At 51.2% G+C, this 23041-nt stretch overlaps 1 protein-coding gene across 1 annotated transcript; it reads left to right on the top strand.

The window, feature by feature from the left end:
- The first annotated feature begins 2387 nt into the window (after positions 1-2387).
- LOC136118327 (guanine nucleotide exchange factor subunit RIC1-like) lies at positions 2388-13040 on the top strand. Its single transcript, XM_065871635.1, is given in 4 exon segments — positions 2388-2481; positions 7264-7351; positions 12385-12615; positions 12617-13040. Coding segments are annotated over 4 exon segments (837 nt in total).
- Positions 13041-23041: the final 10001 nt, after the last annotated feature.

Genomic DNA, 23041 nt, shown 5'->3' with positions numbered 1-23041 from the left:
TCTTAGAATCTATGAAATAAAGTAGTTCTAAAAAGCTTGCTATGGAAATGGCAGTCCCCTGATGCCTCTCACCACCATTTTCAAATGCCCTGAATCGAACGCTTTCAAATCTTTCAGCTGACTTTCCCCCCATTGGTATCTGTGATGGTTAATTTTGCGTTAACTTGACTAGGCTACAAGGTGCCCAGATATTTGGGCCAGCATTATTCTGGGTGTGTCTGTGAGGGTATAACTGGATGAGACTAGCATTTAAATTGGTAGGCTAGGGAATTCCCAGGTGGCGCAGCGGTTTAGAATCCGCCTGCCAATGCAGGGGACACGGGTTCAACCCTGGTCTGGGAAGATCCCACATGCCGCAGAGCAACTAAGCCCATGCGCCACAACTACTGAGTCTGCGCTCTAGAGCCCGCGTACCACGACTACGGAAGCCCACGTGCCTAGAGCCCATGTTCCACAACAAGAGAAGCCACCGCAGTGAGAAGCACGCACACTGCAATGAAGAGCAGCCCCCTCTCACTGCAACTAGAGAAAGCCCACGCACAGCAACGAAGACCCAATGCAGCCAAAAATAAATAAATATATAAAAAAAAAATCGTAGGCTAAGTAAAGCAGATTGTCCTACCTGGTGTGTGCGGTGGGCCTCATCCAATCAGCTGAAGGCCTGAATACAACAAAAAGGCTGAGTTAGAAGGCACTCCTTCTGCCCAACTGCCTTTGAGCTGGGACACTGGATTTTTTCCTGCCCTCACACTTGACTGGGTCTTGAGCCCGCTGGCCTTTGGATGGAAACTAAACCATCAGCTTTCCTTGGTCTCCAGCTTGCCGATTTACCCTGCAGATCTTGGGACTGGCTCATCCTTAATTGTGTGAGCTAATTCTTTATCATAAATATATATATAATACAGATTACCGCAATGCATCATCTCATACAGTTTCTACATTTCAGGAAGCTAGGAGTGTCTTAGACGGGTGCTTCTGGATCAGTCTCTCATGAGGTTGCAGTAAAGCTGTTGGGCAGAGCTGCAGTCATCTGAAGGCTTAACACGGGGTCGGGGATGCATTGCCAAGAGGCCCGCTCACACGGCTGTGGAAGGAGACCTGAGTTCTTTGCTGGCTGTTGGCAGAAGTCCTCTGATTTGCCCATCACATGAGCCTCTCCTCAGTGCTGCATGAGTGCCCTCACAACAGAGCAGCTGGCTTCCCCCAGGGGGTGGAATAGCAAGAAGCAGGGATCACGGGGGTCATCTTGGGCATTGGCTACCACAGGAGGCAAACAATTTGAGACTTTGCATTTCTGATAGTCTAACTGGCAGTAAACTTAAGTGATAGTCTACTGGCTACATATTTCTACATTGGCGGTCACTTTTCTTCAGAATCTTGAAGCTCTTCCTCCATTATTCCTGGCTTCTGTTGTTGCTGTTGAGAAATCCAACAACATTTGGATTTGTCATCCTTTTCTCTCTTCTCACATCTCCTCTTTTTGCCCCCTGCATCCTGAAATTTCCCCAGCATGTTGGGGATAGAGATATCAGCCCAGAGTCTATCTCTATGAATATTTGTTGAATGATTCATGGATGGATGGATGGAGGCATGGATGCACAAATAACGATCAGTCCCAGGCAGCACGTAGAGGCATGCTAAACGACTGCTATGGCAAGTCATGAGCTCTGTAGCTGCCAAGCAAGAGGAGAAGGGAACTGCAGCTGCAGAATCCAGCTCCTGGCTCCAAGGCTGGGCTCAGCTTCTTCTAGCTATTAACTCACTAGTGAACAGGGGTTCTCAGTCTGGGTTCTCTCCACCCCCAAATGGTCTGAAGATAGAATTCAGGGGTGTCCATGAACTTGGTGGGAAAAATTATATCATAGGCAACAAACCACGGTAATGTTAGCGCTACGTTGAAACCAAGAAAAATCACAGATATTTTTGTATCATATTATGGTTGTCACAGGTATCTCAAAATACCATTTGTGCCCCACACTACTTTAATATTATGATTGCTATTAGATAGTGTGAGATACAGATTACTCGTGTCCAATCTTACCATTAATGCACTGAAAAAACATATATAGTACTAGATCAGAAAACTGGTTTTTACCATATTTTGATAAGTTTATTCCAATATCATTGTTTTAGGGTTTTTTTGGGTAATTCTGTGTATTTTATTGTATGCACTTACAAATATTACTCAGAGAAGGGGTCAATCGGCTCCATCACATTTTACTCAGGGGTCCATGGACAGAGATGGTTAAGAATGCCTACAAGGGCAGCCCCAGAGTGTCCAGAAGCCCAGGAAGAGAGCTAAGCTCTGGTTAGACAGCCCCGGCTGGCTTGGCTGCTCTCACCCACTGCTCCTCTGAGCCCAGCGCACAGAAGTCGAGTCTCACGGGATGTGGAAGGAGAGGAGCGTCCATCACCGAGAGCCCCGAGCTGGGCCAGGCTCCCTCCTCAGCACCCGCACCTGGGCCAGTGGCAGCTCCAACGGCAAGAGTCCTTTAGGTGGACACTTCGAGGGTTCTGACATTCAGAAGAGAACGCTTCCTCCCAGGTCCAAGAGGCTAATGACTAGGTATTTTTGTGTCTCTTGGAGCCATGGGCCAAAGCTTGCCCCAGCTCTGCCGAAAAGGACACAAAGACAGAAAGCACATTTGGCTCGGGTAGTCAGAGCTGGAATTAGCGCCTAGAATAAGAGCTTGTGCAGTGCACTACCAAGATGCCCCTGCAGGACCCAGGCATTCCCTCATTCTCCTGGCTGCCGGGACTTCCGACCGCTGGGGGCTCAGAGCTGAGTCCCTCGCCAGGCACTGCCTTCAGCTGGAGGGAGCTGACTCCCCTAAGGCCACTCCTTACCTCTGGACTGCCTGCATCCAATGACTGTCCCTGTAGGGGGAGGAAGGCCCAGGCCCTTGCCTCAATATGGAACACTCTGAGGGCCTCCCCAGCTCCAGAGCTCCTGTGGGACCGGTTGGGACCTCTGTTGCGTCTTGATCAGAGTTCAACTTCTCTTTCTGCCTAATCCTGGGGCTGGCTAATGGAGGTGGAATGACTGAGGGGTCCCCAAGCCACGTATGTCACCAAATTAAAGATGATGTCAGTAACGCACAAGCATGTGGCCTGTCTGTGACCCGGGAAGAGCATCACAAACAATGGACACTTGACCATAATCTGGTGACGCCTACGGACCCCTTCTCAGAATAGCGTTTGTAAATGCACACAGTCAAGTGCAGAGAATTATGACTTTGGCTTTGGGTAAACGGCCAGTGGATACATGGTAGACCCCCATGTCACTAGGGTCTGGAACTGGGAAGGTGGGGGTGACGTGTCAGATCCGACACACGAGGGAGACTGGTGGTGACTGTTAACTGCCCCCAGCATCCTCTTTTCTCTTCTTTCTAGTAGAATCACCACTCTCCCCTAAGGTTAAGTGAGGAGCACAGCCACCCAGTTGTGGCCTGCATTCGTTCGCTTGGGCTGTCATCCCAAAGCACCACACACTGGGAGGCTTCAATAACAGAAACTTATTTTCTCACAATTCTGGAAGCTGGAAGTGCGAGATCAAGGTCTTTGCAGGGTTGATTTCCTCTGAGGGCTCTCTGCTTGGCTTGCAGACGGCCGTCTTCTCCCTGTGTCTTCACAGGGTCTTCCCTCTGTGTGTGTCTGTGTCCTAATCTCCTCTTACATAAGGACACCAGTCATTCTGGATTAGGGCCCACACCAGTGGCCTCGTTTTAACTTAATCACCTCTTTAAAGGCCCTATCTCCAAATACAGTCACATTATGAGGTACTGGGGGTTGGGACGTCAACATATGAATTTAAGGGGACATAATTCAGCCCATAACAAGCCTACATTCCCCAACACCCTTGCAAGCCACGCAACTGAAATCAGTCCTATGAGCTATGCACAGAAGTGCCGTGCACAGCTTCCTACAGCTTCCGGGTCAATTCCCTAAAGGCAAGCCACGCAGCTGCCTGTCTTTGGTTTTTCCCCTCTCAGTGGCTCTGCCTTGGACACAGATGGAAGTCACACGTTGGGATGGCGGGGCTCACTGCTAACCTGGGCCCACGGACAACTCCATGAAGCACAGCTGTCTGCCCATACTGGATGGTCACTGTAATAACGGCATAATCTGCGTGGCCCACGGCAGTCAGCATTTATTCCATTCGTGTGTCTGCAGGCTGGCTGAGAGTCGCGCAAGGCCTCTTATGAGCTTGTTTCACTGGCAGGTTGTGGCTTCCACCCCCATGCCATTGGTCATGACAAGTCAGCTCACTGAGTATTATTAAGTCACGGTGCAAGGCAGTAAAATACCTGGCACCTCTAGCGGGGAAAGTGTAAAGACACACAGCAAAGAGGACAAATACAGGAAGGGGTGATCAGGTAGGCCAATAATTTACCGTGCTTGCCTACATTTAGACGATTATGTGAGAAACAATGAGAGCTCTTTCACGTGTCTTTTCGGATGCCGTGTTACAGTAGTTTGGCCTGTAGCCTAATACAAGACCAAGTGTATACCCGCCAGAGCAGCCAGCATCGGGGAGCACTGAAGGGTGAGGCTGCAGCCCAGAGCCAGAGAAGCTCGACCTCATCCGCATGCCCATCACTGTGTCCAAGAGGCTAGTGGGGGCCAGAAACAGGGGGCCAGCCTGAGAGGGCCAGGAGACAAGGAAGAGAGGACCACAAGTCAATCCATAACACAGAACATGAAGCCAGCGCAGAAGAAAGATCCAGAGTTTATTGAGAACAAGGGAGACGCTGGCCTCAGAGTAGGTAAGAGAACAGTAGGCAGTGAAGAATTCTGCCTAAACGTCTCTCCAGGGCTGAAGGGTGATCAGGCGTACAGAGTGGTAACTGGGAGTCTTGGAAGGCATTTGAGCAGGGGAGAAGCCCGTTTACATTTGTGCTTTGGAAAGACCTCACGAGGGGAAGGGAGCAGCCGTGTGACCACCATGCACCGTCACCCCAGGGCAGCGGACTTACTGGCACATCTTGCCTGGAGCACAGATTGAGACAGGTGGGGCCGCTGGGGAGAAAGATCCACATAGATCTGATGTGACGGGGACTTGTGTCCACAGAAATCCCCTAGGACCGCTCTTCATGAGAACAGGCACGAATTCAAGGGATCAAAAGAGCTGGTGGCCTGTTGAGTTGAACTGGCATTAACACCCGTGAAATATAGTCTCTGAAGTCTCGCAGTCCATCTCTCATCTCGAAAGCTCTTGCAAACCCATAAAATTAATGGCAAATCATTTAAAATCGGCGCAGTTAACTCTCGGAGCTTTATCTCAGCCTCGCCCTCCGGAAGCCAAGCCGCAGCGGCAACTGCGTTGTCTTAGATTTCCAGAAGCAGGGAACGGTCTTCAGTCCGCTGCGTGGCTGATTTCTTTTTCAGGCCTTCTCCGTAGCGGTGGCTGAATTTGTGGCAGGTCAAGTGACTTTCCCCAGGGAGTGTGTCCCCTGGTTCTGGCAGATTCTGCGCTGTCCGTTGAGAGAGGAGAAGTGTTTGGGCCACAGCTACAGGAGGGGCCCGACCTGCTGGGCTTTATGTTTCAGAACAAGCGGGAGCCCTTCTGGGTTTAAATTCAGGACAGCACAGCCCATCACTTCTCTCTCTTTTGGTCCCTGTCTCTCTCTATTATTCCCCTGTCCCTGCGATGCTGCCCCTCTCTTTCTTCACGTGCCTTCACATTTGTCTTGGCCCCGCCTCTCTCTCTGCATTGAAATCTGAATCACTGTGCGTGCGTGTCTCTGTCTCTGTCTCTCCCTGTCCCCGCTCTCTTTATGTCTGTCTCTCTGTGTCCTTCTGTCTGTCTGCCTGTCCCTTTACATTAAGCCTCCGGCTCTCTGGGTCCATGTCTTCCTCTGAATCTCTGTGTCAGCGTATGTCACGGTGCCGGCTTTTGGTCGTTGTTGTCCCCTGGTGGTGACTTGTATCGGGAAACCCTAGAGCCCCCTCTTGGAGATTCAGGACACCCACATTAGCACGTCAAGAGCACAGTATTGCCCTGCAGAAGAGAAGCCTTTCTGGTTCCTGTTTTACCCTGTGCTTTCCACCTGACTTGTTCGGAAACAGAACCACGTCCCCACCCGCAAACACCTACGAACAACCCGCAGAATAACGTTAGACCTTCTGCTCTGTGCCCTGGCCCTGCTCATTGATATTTCTGCCTCTCCAGCTCTCCCTTTTCCTTTCTGCGTCTCTGTGCCTCTGTTTCTTTCTTTCTTGAGTACCTGCCCTTTCCCCAGCCCACTCCCATCTCTCATCTCTCTGTCTCTCTCTCTCTTTTTCTCTCTTGGTCTCGTGTCCCCTACGCCTCGGGACAGCCTTGGCTGTGGGATGGGGGTTCCTTGGCCTCTCCCAGAAGCCAGGGGGCTGGGAGGGAGACGTGGTGAGCATGTGGGTCGGGGTGAGGCCGAGTGGAGGGGAGTCTCCAGCGGAGGACTGAGACCGCCAGAGGATCACCATGCTGCGGCCACCGCGTGTGCTTCCAAGTCCCGAGCGGCAAGTGCAGTGGGAAGCACGTGGGGTCAGCTCGCCTGTCGCAGGACTGGGGAGGTGCCCGGCCCCACTGCCTTCCACAGACACCGCCAGAGATCAACCGAGGCCACAGGGGCCGAGGAGTAACACGAACAGTGGTAAAACGGGGGAAGAGTGAAAATGGGCTTTGGAAAGCACATTGTTATTTCTTATTGCTGTCCACATTTTCCTTTCCCCTCTCTCCTGTAACTTACCCTATAACTCCTCTCCTTATTTTCTGCCTGAGGCCCTACTTCCTTTACCTCAGTCTTTTGCAAGCGGTTCATGTGTCTCTGCCCTCTGAGAGTGTCCTAGCAGGAAGGCCTGGCACCTACCTGATGCTTTAGACTTTAGATGTCACCAAGAACATTACACACGCTGTTGCAACAACCCAGTGAGAGAGCAGCCCTGCTCCCATTTCATAGACAAGAAAACCGAGACCCAGAGAGAGTGAGTGACTTGCCCAACATCACTCAGTAAACAAGTGAACCTCAAGTCAACCAACCCGACCAGCTCCCCCCGCCCCGGCGCACCTGTGGCCTCCTCCGGGGAGGGGCCTTTCGCTCTAGGAGGAAAACGTCACTTCTCTCATCCTTGTCCTGGTCCCAGTGCTCCTAGCTTGGTGACTCCGGACAAACACTCAGATGACTCCAGAGCCCCCTGCGCTGAGTCGGGGCCCAGACCGTGGGGATGGGAGTCTGCACCCTGGCCCTGGCAGGTGTTTTGCTGATCTATCTTCTTTTTCTCCAGCCTCGGCTCGATTACGCCAGGAGGAGCTGGCCCCTGTACAGATCTTTCTGGATCCTGGAACACTGACCGTCAGCGACTTTGGTGGCAGGTGAATTTCCAATCCTGTCTTACATAAGGAAACACAAAGTTCATATTCTCAAACATCCCAGAAGACCGTTCCTTAGCTATGGCCTGCCCTCATTAGGGACGAGATGAGGATGAGTGGGTGGGGCAGGATGGGCCGGGAAAGCAGGGGTCTCAGGGTGGGGCTAAGCTGGCTCTCAGATGGGCAGCCGCAGAAGGCGGGTATGGATCCAGTAGCTGAAGGCGCTGAGCAGCTGGGAAGAGCTGGTCCAGTGCGAGGCGCGGCGGACGTCTCATCTCCTTTAACCCTCAGAGCAGCCCTGCAGGCAGGGGCTGCCATCCTCGATCTTTAGAACAGGGATCTAAGGCTGACCCCCAGGCCTCCAAGTCCCCCAAACCAACCGTGTCTGAATGCAAACCCTGTTGGCCCTGCAGTGAAGCGACTTTCCCTTGGGGGGTGACGAGGGCTTCGTTCCCGGGCTGTGGAAGCCATGACTCAGGCTGTTGTATAAATGGCAACAAACCTCAGAGGAGGGTTGCGCTAAACGCCTTTGGTCTCAGGAACTTGATTCTGACCATCCTTAGACCACCAGTGTGGCCGGAGCCCAGGCCTTTGCTGTACGTATGGGCTGGAGGAGGACCGGAGTTTACCTGGGGCTCCAGCGTGGATCTGGAAGGCACTCACCTGGGAAAGGAAATTATAAGACTTGAACGTGGTACTGCCACTTCGTTTACCGGAGCGAAGGATTGGGGAAAGCCTCAGTGCCCATCAAGAAGAGTCTAGATAAATAAGCAATAGATCAGCAACTACAAAGGCTTAGGGAGCTCTCTGAAACTGACAAGGAGAGAAGTCCGAGATATATCACTGTGTGATGAAAGCAAGCTGCAGAATATGATGTAAAATGGGATGTCATTTAGATTAAAAGACACACAAAGCCTTAGGTTTCCGTATGTAGCTATAGATGTGTGTCAACGCATAGTAAGAAGTCTGGAAAGAGACACCCCAAAGTGATGACGACGTTCTCTAGGGAAAGGACTGGAATGAAGGGGGGTGATGGCTGGAGGGGGGTTGACAAGGGGGAATTGGGATTTCTCTGTGGAGTTTGAGTTGCTTACAGCAAAAATATAATTATGTTCTTCTTGAATAATTAAAAATAAATGCATAAGATAATAACAAAAAATGGCAAATCTGCTTTGTGGATAATAAACACAGGGGGTGGAAGCTTGATATGTTTGATTGATTGATTCATTCATTCACTCATTCAGCCAATAAACATTAAAGAGTGTGTATCCTTTGGGACAGGCCCTGTCTAGGGGCAGGAGCTGCAGAGATGAAAGATGGAGCTTAGGATCCAATGAGGAAGGTAAATGTCAAACAAAGAATGACAGTCCAGGGTGAGAAAGTCATCCTAGGAGTTGTGATGGCCCAGGGAATCACATAATCCAGCTGGCCCGCAAGTACCCTGGAATTTTATTAAGAGGTTACATTTAGGTGGGGCTCTGCAGAATGAGTAGGAGCCCAACTTGCAGACAGGGAGAAGGGTCCCGGCAGAGGGGACAGCATGAGCAAACGCTGCAGAGCTGCAGAGCCCAGGGCCATTCTCCAGGGGACTGGGACCCGTTTCCCCCTCCAGCTCCCTTTCTTCTGGAGCCAATGCATCCGATGGCAGTGTCCACCATGGCACCTGTATGAAGACACCAGATTCTAGTCTGACTCGGCCCTCTCAGTCACATAATCTCTCTGATCCTGTTTCTTGTCTGGAAAAGGGCAGAAAGCGGGGGTGGGAGGAAGGTGATAATTCCTGTCAAATTTCCAGGATTGTGATGAAGATCAAGTGGGATAATGGTTGGAAAAGCGTTTCATAAACACCAATATTATTTAGATTCCAGTCTTGCTTCTAGAAGCTGAGCTAGTTGCCTAAACAGCAAAATTAAATGAAAGAAGGAGAAGCTGAATATGCCCCTCTCATATCCCCAGACCCCCATTAACCAGGGACAGGCAAAACCATTTCAGGCCGTCTCCTTCCTGAGAGGTTAGGGATGCAGGGGAGAAGGGGTGGGGGTGAGGCAGGGAGGGCACAGCCTCGTCACAGCCATGCGTCGTGAGGACAGCTGTCCTTTCCAGCCAGCCTGTGTTGGGGCCAGGCCAGGCTCAGGCCCAGCTATGAAGTCACCAAATAAGATTTTCTTTGCTCTCAGACTTGGCTCTTTTCCATTTTTTTTACATCTTGCCAAGGAAACCAACTCTTGGAAGACTCTGCACTCTTTCCATCCTACAGAGGGGAGTTCTGGTCTTCCTTTTGGGGGTACCCAAGGGCCCCCATGCTGACAGGGCCATGGTCATCTCTGGACTTCGATGGCTCGGGATGTGAGCGGAAGCGCCACTCAGAGCCCCCAGGGCCCTCTGACTTTCTCAGGGATCAGAGCTGTGAGGTGAAGGGAGACGGCGCAATCAGCAATGGGGACAGGGATGGTGATGGAGGCTCCAAGGCTCTGCTGAGCTTGTACAGCGTAGCTCACTGCGGATTTCCATCCAGAACCTCAGACCAAGGAGTGGTCCATAAAAGCTGGCAACGGAGCTGTCATCCCAGAATGAAATCCACAGTGCTTGCGAGTAACTGCCCCTCACATACAGCGTTGGCCTGAGAAACCCAGGTTTATCATTTGTCGAGCAAAAATTAGAAGGCAGTTTAGGGAAAATCTATGGTAAGCTAGAGCCTTGTCTGTTGAATCCAGCTTGAGGTACGAGGGAGCAGCATGGATGGTGGGATCCTGGGATGAAGATCTGGATACCTGGGATCCTAGCTTATGGGCTGAGGGGGTGGGAGTGGGGTACAGACATGTAACAAAGCAGATATGAATGCTGTGGTGGCAGAAGCATTCAAGGGTCCCCAAGGCCAGGCTTAGGTTTAGGGTTAGGACTCACATGACTCAGAGAGCTATTTTATTCATGGTTATGGTTTACAACAGTGAAAGGACACAGATGAATGGGTTAAGAGGTACAGGGTAGAGTCAGGAGAGACCAGGCACGAGCTTCCACCTGTCCTCTCCCAGCAGAGTCCTACAGACAGAGCTAATTCATGTAGCAACGTGTGGCAACCAAAGATGCTCACCTGAGCTTTGGTGTCCGCATCAGTTGTGTGGGCATGGCTGACCTTAGTCTCCAGCCCCTCCAGAGGTCAAACTGGTACCCCGTGGCCCAAAGCCCCCAGCATAAATCACATTGTTTGTGTAGACTACCTGGCATGGCCCAAAGACACTCTCATCAGGAAGAATATTTCAAGGGTGAACGGGTTATCTCCCAGGAGCTGGTCCAAGGCCACACCTCTCAGGGTGTGGACAACCCTGATCTGCTGCAAGTCAGCCTTTGCCAGCGGAACTCAGAGAGAACTCAGAGCCTGATTTCTTTTCCCTGCCGGGTAAGACTGGGTGGAGAGAGAGGGCAGGAGAGAAGCTGGCCCGGCTGGGCCACAGCTGGCAGGAGAAAACTGCTTACCCAGACCTGCGGCTGCATTAGCCCAAGGGAGGATTGAGAGCGAGAAAGCACTCGGGAGGACCAAAGCGCCTCCATTCAGGGAGGGATGCTCAACTGGGTCAAATGTTGTTATGAAGATGCTGTGTAAGAAGAAGGACAGCCAGGACTGGGCTGAGGTGGATGGCACAGCTAGCCATCCTTGGCCCCTGGCATGGCCACTGTTGCATGTGAGCTGATCTCCAACCCAGAGAAAAAAGCAAGCCGGGGTAGCTCCTCAGACACCTAGGAATAAAATCAGGAGGGAGGCTTGGGCTCACATGCGAAAGAATTTACTAACGACCAGAACTTCCAAAGGTAGGCAGGACTGCCTTGGCTGGTAGTGAGCTCCCTGTCACTGGAGCATGCAAACAGAGGCTGGGCGGCCACCTGTCAGCGATGCTGTGGAAATAATTCTCGCTCTGGGAGGAAGAATGAACTCAGACGAACCACTCCTCCTACTCTTTCCCCAGGTGACTGCACCTGGGCTGGGGCATTAACCACATTTTATACGTTCAAAACTCCCCAATTTTAAATTCCAACCAAGACCACTCTCCTTAGCTCCAGCATCAAGTCAGTTTTCCCATCGAATGTCCAGTACTATCTACAGCATGTCTGATACAAAGTGGGTGTTCAGTAACTATTTTTGAACAATTGGATGAACAGAAGTCCCACCCCCACCCCACTTCTCTTTTCCACTGGTTTTTTACCATCAGCACCACTTTGGGCAAACAGCTTTCCTCTTGCGAACCATGACCCATGACGCTTATACCAGCTGTGCCAGCTTCATCCTTCTCCACTCCATACCTCCACCCAGCTGCTGGGACCCCCAGGGGCATAGACCAGGCGTTCTATGTTGCTTGCCATCATCCAGTGCCCTGCCACTGCACACGAACCACCTTGTTGTGTGTTTGCCTTCTCCCGATACTGGGAGTTTCCGGAGGTAGTGATTGTACCTGATTTGTCATTGCATACCCAAGGGCCAGCCCAGGCACTGGCATAGAGCAGGTGCTCAGAACCCCAGTGGGGCATCAAACTGCAGCATTCCCAGCTCTGACCTTAGCCCAGATGAGCTGGGGCTGGCTGCCCCTCCCCGTGCCTTCTGCCAGTAGAGCATGTATTAAATTAATGAACTTGCTTTTCCAGTGCTAGGAAATCTATTTCACTTTAATGAAATCCAATTAGTGCCTTCGCTGTGGAGCCCTGGCCCTTTCAGACTAAAGATGTCGAACTAGGGGATACCTCTTCCTGTAACCCAGATGTGCCTTCCCCGTCCCCATCTTCCTTCCAGGAACAGCATTGCCAACAACTATTTCTCAGCTTCTTTTATCCAAAAATACACATCTGCTTCCTACATTTCTCTATCTCATGATTCTATGAGTGTTACTCTGCAGGGTAATATGGGGAGGGTATTCTTTCACTTATGCATCTAGTCACCCACCTTCTCATTCTTGCACTTATTCATTCTCCGATCTGCCCACATATTCATCCATTCATCCACCCTTCTGTCTGAACATTCATTCATTTACCCACCTGCTCTCCCAAAGACGTATCTACCCAATCATCCAACCCACCCAAGTATCTACCCAGCTATCCACCCATCATTCCACCCATGCATCCACACATCCACGCATCCACCCACCCATCCATCCACCCATCTATCCACGCGTCCATCCATTCACCCATCTATCCATGCACCCATCCACCCCCCATCCATCCATCCATCCACGCATCCATCCATCCACCACCCATCCATCCACACACCCATCCATTCACCCAGCTATCCATTCACCCGTCTATCCATGCCCCCATCCATCCCCCCATCCCCCCAGCTATCCATGTACTCATCCACCCATGCACCCATCCATTCACCCATCCATCCACCCATCTACCCATTCACCCATCTATCCATGCATCCATCCACCCATGCACCCATCCATTCACCCATCCACCCATACACCCATCCATTCACCCATCCATCACCCACACATCCATTCACCCATCTATCCATGAACCCATCCATTCACCCATCCATCACCCACACATCCATCCGCCCATCTATCCAAGCACTCATCCATTCACCCATCCATCACCCACCCATCCAACCCCCCATCCATCCATGCACCCATCCATACATGCAAACATAGCCAACAGACGTTTCCTTGAGAACATACTTTATATGAAATCCTTTGCCTGGCCCTAGGGAAACAAGATGAACAAGATTCAGTTACTCCCCTGGAGAAGCTTCCAGTCTAGCAAGAAAAAAGGAACACACAATGTTGTGCTCTTGCATTAATGAGCTCTTAGCTTAGGAGAATCTGGTGTAAAATACCAGCCCAACTACTCAGTAGCTCAAATTGCTTAATGTCTGTGTGCCTCCGTTTTCTCGTTGCAAGTGGTGCCCGCCTCATGCGTAACGGGATGATTAAATGAGATATTCATGTAAAGTGCTTAGTGGGAATCCTTGTATGCATTAAGTGATCAACAAGTGATCACTAATATTATTCTTCATAATATCGCTACCATGATCATTATTATTCCCCCGTACATTAATGATATTCCCCCATACCTTAATGATAAGATTTGATTACTTAGGCATTTAATGATTACTTTATACACTCAATGAGTATTTATTGAGTATATGCTGCATATCCCAGCCTGTGCTAAGCTCTGTGCCCTTCAGGAGTTTAGAATCTTATTGTGTACACAAGACAGATACACTTGAAATAGTTCCGTAGTAATAACAACCACAGAAATGTTTGCAATAATAATGACAGCTAATATTTATTGAGAGCTTATTATGTGCTGGATGCTGTTCCAAGCATTTTCTCTATATGAACTCATTTCATACTTATAACAACTCTGAGACAGGTCATGGTATTTTTCCCATTTTACAGATTAGAAAACCAGGACAATATCGCAGAGCTGATAAGTAGAGGAGGTGGGATTTGAACCACTGTCAACAAAAGGGGGCTCACCCGGAATGCACTGCTGGAATGTGCAGAGGGAGAAATTCCTGCCAGCAAGCTGCTTGGAGAAGGCGGCCAGGTACAGACGGAACGTCCTTCTGGAGACAAGCATTTAGCACAGCCCTTCCCCAGATGTGGGCCGTGGACTGGCTGCAACAGATTCAGCTGTTCCTGAAACTCAGCCAGACCCTCTGAATCAAAGTCACTGGGCGGGGCCTAGGAATCTGAATTTTAGGCACAACCTCCCACTTACCAAATCTTGAAAACCACGGCTCTGGTGTTGAAAGCAGAGGCTCGTCTCCAGCTTCACTACCTACTCCCTGCGGGATGTCAGGCACATCACTTAGCCCCTCTGGGAGTCAGTTTCCCCTCTGGGAAGTGGGGATAATAATATTTGCCTCTTGGCCCACAGCGGCTCCCAGGGTGGTGGAAGGGAGGTCAAGGGCAAGCATGGGTGCTTTCAGAGTCTGAGGATCTCTTGTGGGCTTTGTGTTAGATCCATCGGGCTCCCCCTGGGTTTCCAGGCCTTCAAGGTACCTGTAGAAACTTCAGCACTGACCCTTCCTCACCGGGTGACTTGCCTGATGCCTCGGTTCTCCTGGGGACCTTCTTCCAGGACGAGCGGCAGAGTGCTTGGGATCTGACGGGAGCTCGTTGCCCTCGCCACACCCCAGCCCAGATGGCATCAGTGGTGGCTCCCCCCCCCACATGGCTAGGAAAGCTTTCTCACCCCTCCCAGCTTGTGAGTAGCAGACAGGGTGTTTTAGGATGCAGCCCTTGCTTCTGCCGGGTGAATGATGAGGTCACCCCAGAAAGACGGCTCTCTTGGGGCGGGGGTGGGGACATGACCTGGGGTCACCGTAACAGCTGAGAGATGGAAATTCATCTGTCAGTGCGCCTGTCACCTTGACTGTCACTGTGATGGAACAGCACACAGATCTGCCGGGCACTCCTGGTGGCCTGTTTATTGTCTTTTTGAAGAAGACGGTGGCACCTTGGCAGCCAAGGGCAGCGTTAGCCTGGTATCTGGCCCAGCAAGAGCACCCACGTGGTGGCGTTCTGAGATTTGGATCAGCCTGGGTTTGGGAACCAGAGCCACAGCCAGTGACATGGGCATCAGGGCTGCAGCGAGGGAGGGGAGGCCTGCATGGTGTGGCAGGGGCTGGGGGCGCTGGAGAAATGCCACCAAGCCTGAGCCCGAGGCCCCAGGGGGGTGGAGCGACTGGGGATCCCCAGATCCCAGGGGGTCTCTGGGGAGGGCACATCCACATCCACATGTGTGGAGGGCACTGACTTTAAAAAAATGCACAATGTGAGAGTTGTGAGTTAAGTTTTATTTGGGGCAAAATGAGGACGACAGCCCGGGAGACAGCATTTCAGATAGCTCTGAGAAACTGCTCCAAAGAGGTCGGGGGAAGGTCAGTATATATGTGATTCTGGTGAAGGGCGAGTGCATGCAATCAGACACATTTTTTTTTGCAGGTTTCTGCTAATCTCGTGAAGGTTACTGCTAGTCACAAGAAGCAGACATCATCACCATGAAGGGTTTTAGTGCTTTTCTAGATATGAGGAGATAGAGGAATTGAGCTCATAAAATCGTCTCCTGAAAATATCTAATATCTGGAGGCCTGTTCTGCTAGTTCTTCCCAGAGCACAGAGGGCCTCATCTCTGCCCTCCACCCTGAACTCCTCTCAGGGGGTGTTGAAAGTCAGCAGCTGCAGCAGCTCATGGTTTAATCCTTGTAGAGCTCGATGGCAAGTGCCCATGGCAAGTGACAGCTTATAGCTGACAAGGGGGTCCACAGCAGGCTCTCAGGGGTGTCTGAGGAGCCCTATGTGTGAGGAAGACTTCAGTCCCAACCCTCCTGCCTTTCAAGAATAAAGGCCCCTTCTGATCTCAATGGGAGTTTCTCACACTGACGATGTCTAACAGGGAGGTGTATTAGTTCCCGGGGCTGCAGTATCAGAGCATCACAGGCTGCGCGGCTTAACAACAGAAATGCATTATCTCACAGCTCTGGAGGCCAGAAGTCTGGAATCAAGTTATCAGCAGGGCTGGTTCTTCTGAGGCTGTGAGGGAGAATCTGCTCCAGGCCACCCCCGCCTCCTGGGGGTTTGTTGGCAATCTTTGGGGATCCTCGTCTGTAGAATCAACATGGAGATTGAGTCTCCACCTTCAGCACATGGTGTTCTCTCTGTGTGCGTGTCTGTGTCCAAATGACCCCTTTCCACAAGGATAAAGGTGACTTCGCCGGCATTTGTCCTGGGCACAAGCGGACAAGTAAACATTTACACCACTCCCCCATCCACTTAAATACCAGGTAGCCTAGACTTGAGGTGGCTGACAACTGCAGGGATGAGTAATTCATGCTCCTCAGGGGCTTCAATTATGCAGAAGCACCGCTCCTTCTAGAGGTGGAGATATTTAGAGCAGGCCCTCCCACTGCTAGTCTGCGAGCTTTGGCCTCTGTGGCGGTGTCCTGTCACCTGGGAGTCTCTCGAGAGTGGGACTTTGCCATCCTCCCTGAGGTCAGCCCGGCCCTGGGTGACCCCTGCCTACAGGCTAGCTGTGGAGACCCTCTTAGCGTAGGTTAGGTTAGCCTAGGTTTGAGGCGTGGCAAAGTCAGAATTATCGTTACAGGTTGAGGGGAGCATTTACTGACCTGAGGAATCAGCTGGGACTCTGCTCAGAGCTCAGCAGGGTGCAAGGAAGCTCATCCAACAATAGAAATAAGAAGGTCTGGGTGGGTTCAAGCCTTCTTCCTGCTGTGTGGTCTTGGGTAGGTCATTTAACCTCTCTGATCCTCTGTTTTTTCAGCTGGAATATTGGGGTAATGTGAACCATTGCCGTGTAGGGAGGGTCAGTGGAGATGACAATGTGAACACATTTGATAATGTACAAAGAGTTCAAGTTCTAAAGGATTTGGCAAAACAAAACATTCAATAGGCAAAAAGTGAGCAAAGGATTCTAATATTTTAAAATTCTTTTTTTTTTTTTTTTTTTTTTTTTTGCTGTATGCAGGCCTCTCACCGTTGTGGCCTCTCCCGTTGCGGAGCACAGGCTCCGGACGCACAGGCTCAGCAGCCATGGGTCACGGGCCCAGCCACTCCGCGGCATGTGGGATCTTTCCGGACCGGGGCATGAACCCGTGTCCCCAGCATCGGCAGGTGGACTCTCAACCACTGCGCCACCAGGGAAGCCCTTAAAATTCATTTTTTAAAACCTTTTCCTGTGTGCATATATGGAGAGAGAGAGACCGAGAGGGCTGCTTACTTTTCAGAAGGCCTCTCACCTGAGTAATCTTGTTCTGACACCTACAAGAGCTCTGGAGGGAAGGAGGAACAGGGATGATTTATCCCTATTACACAGCTGAGGAAAGTGAGGCTCGGAGCTGCCTTGTGACTTGCTCCAGCTAGAGAATGGTCTGGCTTGGATTTGGGGTCACATGACATCTTGGTGGGTAGGGAGGGCAGGACAGAGGAGAGATGGTACAGATGCCTACTGGGCACTTCCTTGGCCCTGGGGTGAGTGCCAGGGCCTGGCTATGCCACTGGATGAGGCCCATTCTTGCCCTCAGGAGGCTCACAGTCAAAGGCAGAGAGACAGAGAAGGCAGAAGTAACTATGGGCTCCCCAGGAAAGAACAGGAACCGGGGGCTCGGGCCTGGGTGTCCTCAGGCCCACAGAGCCAGGCCTGGCCTCTGGAGGGCACTGGGACTGTCTGGGGAAGGCACAGCAACAGGTTATAGGCACAAACGGGATTGATCCCAGGGCCACCTGGGTGGCAGGCCCTGCCCACTGAAAGGGTAGGGGCTGGAGAGGAAAAATGGCGCCCAGAATTCCTTCTCAGCACGTTAGGATCAGGCAGGATCTCTTTCCCCTGAAATCCTCCCCATCCCTCAAGGCCAGCCAGTGCTCCCTCCTCCATGCAGCCTACCTGGATTCCCTCTGCTGGCAGGACCCATCCTTCCTCTAATTCCCAGGGCACGATACCTGTGCCTCTCTTTGGCTGGAATTCCATCAGGCCATGCCATTGCCCCCTGTCAGTCCCTAAGCCAGGAGGGCAGTCACCTGTGACGTAGCTTCTCTTCATCTGAACCTCCGGAAAAGGGGGCAGCCAACATTTGTTGAGTTCATGACACTTGACCATATGATCATCTGGTTTAATCCCCAGAGCAATGTCCCTTTGGCAGCTGTGGTGATGTTGTCACTGGTCATAGCCCAGACTTTGAAATCATTCTTGGGTTAAACCTCAGATCCAAGGCTCCTACGGTGGGTGGATTTGCACTAGTTCCGGAGCCTCTCAGAGCTCGGTTCTCCACATCTGCGGGCCGGGACATCACACTTGGGCCTCACGGTAACTATTACTGTTACAGAAACTGGGCTCAGAGCAGGTGGTAATAAATGTATATTCAATGAATGGACACACAAAAGTGCAAATGTTCCTTGACCTTGAGCAAACTTTTTGCAACTGGAAGGAGGCAGCTGTCAGGGGAAACGATGATGCAAGTTGGAATTCAGATGGTGCTAAACCGCTAGGCTTGGGGAAGGTGGCTGCAAAGTCATCGTCTTCTCATTTAAAGTGAGTTATAGGTCCATCCACCTCACTACAAATAACTCAATTTCGTTGCTTTTTATGGCTGAGTAATATTCCATTGTATATATGTGCCACATCTTCTTTATCCATTCATCCAATGATGGACCTAGAGTCTGTCATACAGAGTGAAGTAAGTCAGAAAGAGAAAGACAAATACCGTATGCTAACACATATATATGGAATCTAAGGAAAAAAAATGTCATGAAGAACCTAGGGGTAAGACGGGAATAAAGACACAGACCTACTAGAGAATGGACTTGAGGATATGGGGATGGGGAAGGGTAAGCTGTGACAAAGTGAGAGAGTGGCATGGACATATATACACTACCAAACGTAAAATAGATAGCTAGTGGGAAGCAGCCGCATAGCACAGGGAGATCAGCTCGGTGCTTTGTGACCACCTAGAGGGGTGGGATAGGGAGGGTGGGAGGGAGGGAGACGCAGGAGGGAGGAGATATGGGGACATATGTATATGTATGGCTGATTCACTTTGTTATGAAGCAGAAACTAGCACACCATCGTAAAGCAATTATCCTCCAATAAAGATGTAAAACAACAACAACAACAGCAACAATAATAAAAATGACAACAATAAAGAGAAAACAGTGAGTTACAATTCTCCAGCAAACAGGGAACAGGGCACTTCGCTTTAGCGGAGAAATGGAACCTGGTTGGCCAGGCAAGGCCAGCAGAGCATCCCTACCACTTGTGCCCTGATTGCGTCCCCGGGGTCGTCAGTACCAGAAGGAGAAGGTGGGCAGACCCCTGAGGGTCCAGGAGGAGCTGGTGGGCCAGGTCCCAGGGGAAAACCAGGAATCTCTGCTCTGGGTACTGTGAGGAGGGGGACTTACGGGCACACCCCTTCCCTGCCCAATTCTATCAGAAGGTGACCAGGATGAACAGAATCGAGTCGGGGAGAGGGCCTCCCTCATTGACAATAAAGAATGCCAACCCTAACAGTGAAATTTTGAAAAGGCTTTTGGGCACGAGGCCTGAGGGAAAGAGGTTAAATACTTTTCAGCACGATAACGGTCAGGGAGAGTGGAGTGGCAGTTGGGAGTAGGCGACGGGATGTAAAATCCTTCCTAAGAAGGAAAAAACTGTCTTTCCTCCAAATGGAAAAGACTAGACTTTAAAGTAAACTCAAGATGTGTCTTGGGAAAGGAGGGTTATCTGTGAGGGACCCTTCTCCACCTGAGGTGAGGAGACTGGCCCCTGGGTCGGGGGGAGACACCCATTCACCCTCATGCCTGGTCCATCCTCCCCCCTCCCCTGGGAGCCTGTGTGATGCTCCAGGGAAAAATGTTTGGGGTCTCTTCTGCTCTAGGGATGGTGTGAACAAGCCCCTGATCAGCCGAGATTGCCCACTGGGGGAGGAAACCTGGGGGGGGAGCCCAGCTGTGACGGTCCTGCTAGCAAGCCCACCAGGCCAGGATGAATTACTGGGGGTCAGCGCTGGAGGGGGTGTCTGAGATTGCCCCCAAACTGGGAGACTGAGAAACCTCCATTCCCAATGTCTGGTCCAGACCCGCCAGCCAGGGTCACAGGGGACCCAGGACAGCTCCCAGGGTTTCTGAGGCCCCTGCCCAGGACACACCTGCCTAATTGCTTCTCCCCCTCTCCGCAGGAACCTCCGGGAAGGAGGTGCCCGATGGGGAGTGGAGAAGGGTCCACTGCAGGCTGGCAGCTAGCTTCAGTTGGATCACAGCAACAAGTTTTGAGCACCTGCTGTGTGCCAGGCCCTGGGAAGGGACCAGACTGCGCTGTGATTGAAGCCCAGAGGAGAGCCTAATGCAGCAGGGGTGGGGTGTGTTTGGGGGCATGAGTCAGGATGGAGGTGACCCTCTTCCTCCCCCACAGGGTCAGTTGCTAATTCCTGAGCCTGCAGGAGGGACCCAGTCCAGACGGCAGCAACCAGACGAGGTCCCAGCAGACGCTGCTGTCAGGGGGCCCTCTCCCCCTGGGGTCCTGGGGTCCTGGGGTCCAGCACAGACACAGCGGAAGTTTGCTGAGTCCCTCCTGTAGAATGATGCACGTTACCTAGGCTTCCAGGGCTACTTGTCTGCATCGGGGAGCGTCCTCAGGGCAAAGGAACGGAGCCCTGATGGGGTAATTTTGTGCTGGGACAGAAAGCATCAGGCAGCCAGGTTCCAGTCCCGTCTCCCCTTTCCTCACTCTGTGACCTTGAGCTGACTCCTGAGCCTCAGTTTCCCCAAGGTCGGCCTGAGCTGGTGGATTTAGCTGGGTCCAACCCAAGCCTTTAAAAAGAGTGCTTCAGGGTCAGGGCATCTTTGCCCTCTTCCAGGCCCCTCAGGGATTCATTTGCATTCTTGGAATAAAAATGTGACTGTACTCCAGGCTCAGCCGCACATTTAAATGCTTATGCGAGGTTTATTTTGGAGAAGTACCTCTTGGGACTGCTGGCTGGGCTGGCGCCACCGCCTCCCCTGGGTGAGGCAATCAGCCCCCCGCTGAGGCTGGAGCCCACAAGGGGCCGAGCCTCCAGACTTGGGGGAGGCACCGTCCAATGAGAGCCTCACCCCAGGGGCTGTCGCGAGGCTGTTGGGAAATGTCTCATTTTTATACGTAAATAAATCCTTTCCAGAGGTTGCTCTGATACAGCAGCCTGCTGCTAAAATGTTTTAAGCGTGTCCTTTGCCACCGCAAACTTTGTTAAGCATCATTATCAAGTTCGGTTGTTTTCCTCTGCTGATTTCACAGAAATCGCCCCCTCCCGCGGCTCTAGTCTGTTCTGTCTTTGTACCCCGGCTGCATACCTCTGGGGACGGGGACCTAGCCACCCATTCCATAGTAGGGCATCCTGACTGACGGAAGAGTGAGCTGGAATGGAAATTCTCTTCCTGTAGCTGTCATTTCTGCACCCTGAGCCACGTCTTGCTCTGGCCTCTCAGAACCAGCTTTTGCCCCCTTGGCCACCCTCCAGGTATGGGACCAGGCTCCTACCTCCTTCCAAGGCTTTCATGTCCTCCATCATTTGGTTGTGGCCTCTTCCTCACCCTCACCTGCTTTCCCCCCTTACTTCCTAGGCTCTGAAGCTGTCTATCCCTCAAATACACAAAGCACAGTTCCACCTTGGGCTTTTGCACATGCGGTTCCCTGTGCCAGGACACTCTTTGCAGGTTTCCTTCTCAAGGATCCCTCCTCAAATGTCGCTTCCTCAGAGCGGCCCTCCCTGGCCATCCTCGGTAAAGTGGCCCCTAACCCCATCACTCTTTATCATCTTATCCTATGTCATTTCCTTCAGAGCAGGTCCACGGTTTAACTATAACACAGTGCAATGTTTACCTAGTCACACGTTGCTTGCTGTCTGCCCAGTCAGAATGTGCATCTTCCGCCAGGGATGGGTCTTTATCTTGTTCCCGCTATAATCTCGGGTCTAGCACACGGGAGATGCCCAATAAATGCTTGTTCCAGGAACGCAGTGCCATGTCCTCAGAGTCTCCTTGCTGCTGGTTCCTCAATGGTCACTTGCAAAAAGTGGGTTCAGGGCCCTCATATCCACAGCCGCCTCTCTGGACATGTTTCCCTTTGTCTGTATCACAGATGTCCAAACTCACTTGGCAGGAGCAGCTGTTCTCCAAACAAAATCTTAGCGGCAGACCCATGATATAAAACAGATAAACAGGAAGGTAATCTGGCTGAAGTGAGGGAGGAAAGCAGGGTACCCCTGCTCCCAGTGTGCCCCACCAGGCACCTCCAGAGATATCTGGTTCCGCCTGCCCATACTCATGCCCTCTTTGGTAACAGGTCCTGATTCTCCTCCGGGGACCCACCTTTACCCATTCTCAGGCAGCGATTCCGTGCACCAGACCTGGTCAATCAGCCAGTGCCACACTCTGGTTGCAGTGATTGGCGCTGCAAAGGCACGTGACCTGTGTTGGTCCAGAGTCCAGCGCTGGAACTTTTCCTAGAAGCACCGAGTAAGAAGTCTGCTCTTTGTTCTGGGGTTGCTGGGCAGGTTGAGTGAAAGCCAGAATCTGTGGGCATCCACAGAAGAGAGCCTTCTTGATAAAGCCAAATCAGAGGATAGCAGACTCGGGAGATGGAGAGAAAGTAAGCAAGGACTAATGACATTGTTTGGACTCCTGGATCTGGCTGTACCTGCAACCCTGCACTTCACAGTTACCTGAGCTGATAGATTTCCTACTTTGCTTAAGCCTTTCTTCCTACTTTCTTAAGGCTTTCTCTCACTTAACAACTGAAGGAACCCTGACTGTTACATTAGGGTTCACGGAACAAGGTTTAAGAACCACTGCTCTATATCATCCTTCAAGTCAGGCAGAATGCATTGGATGTTTTAATTTCTGCTAGTTTGTTCTCATGGATAATAATAATACCAATAATAACTATCGGTTCTTCAGTAGTTTTCTGCTTTCATCAAGTTTTCAGAACACTATGAAAAAAATAACTGTTTCTGCCTGTAGATGAGGAAACTGAAGCTCAGCGAGGTTGAGGGACTTGCACAGTCACCTGATGAATAAATCACAGACATGCCTCTGCAAGGGTTTTTTAGAAGTTATGACCAATAAGAAAGAAATTGATTTATATTGATACTTTAATTACATAAAGAGCTCACATAAATTGGCAAACTAAACAAATAAAAAAAATCTTCCAGTA

Source organism: Phocoena phocoena, chromosome 2, assembly GCF_963924675.1.
Source record: "Phocoena phocoena chromosome 2, mPhoPho1.1, whole genome shotgun sequence".
Lineage (NCBI taxonomy): Eukaryota > Metazoa > Chordata > Mammalia > Artiodactyla > Phocoenidae > Phocoena > Phocoena phocoena.
The sequence above is the reverse complement of the archived record's forward strand: the minus strand, read 5'-3'. Positions and strand labels throughout refer to the sequence as shown.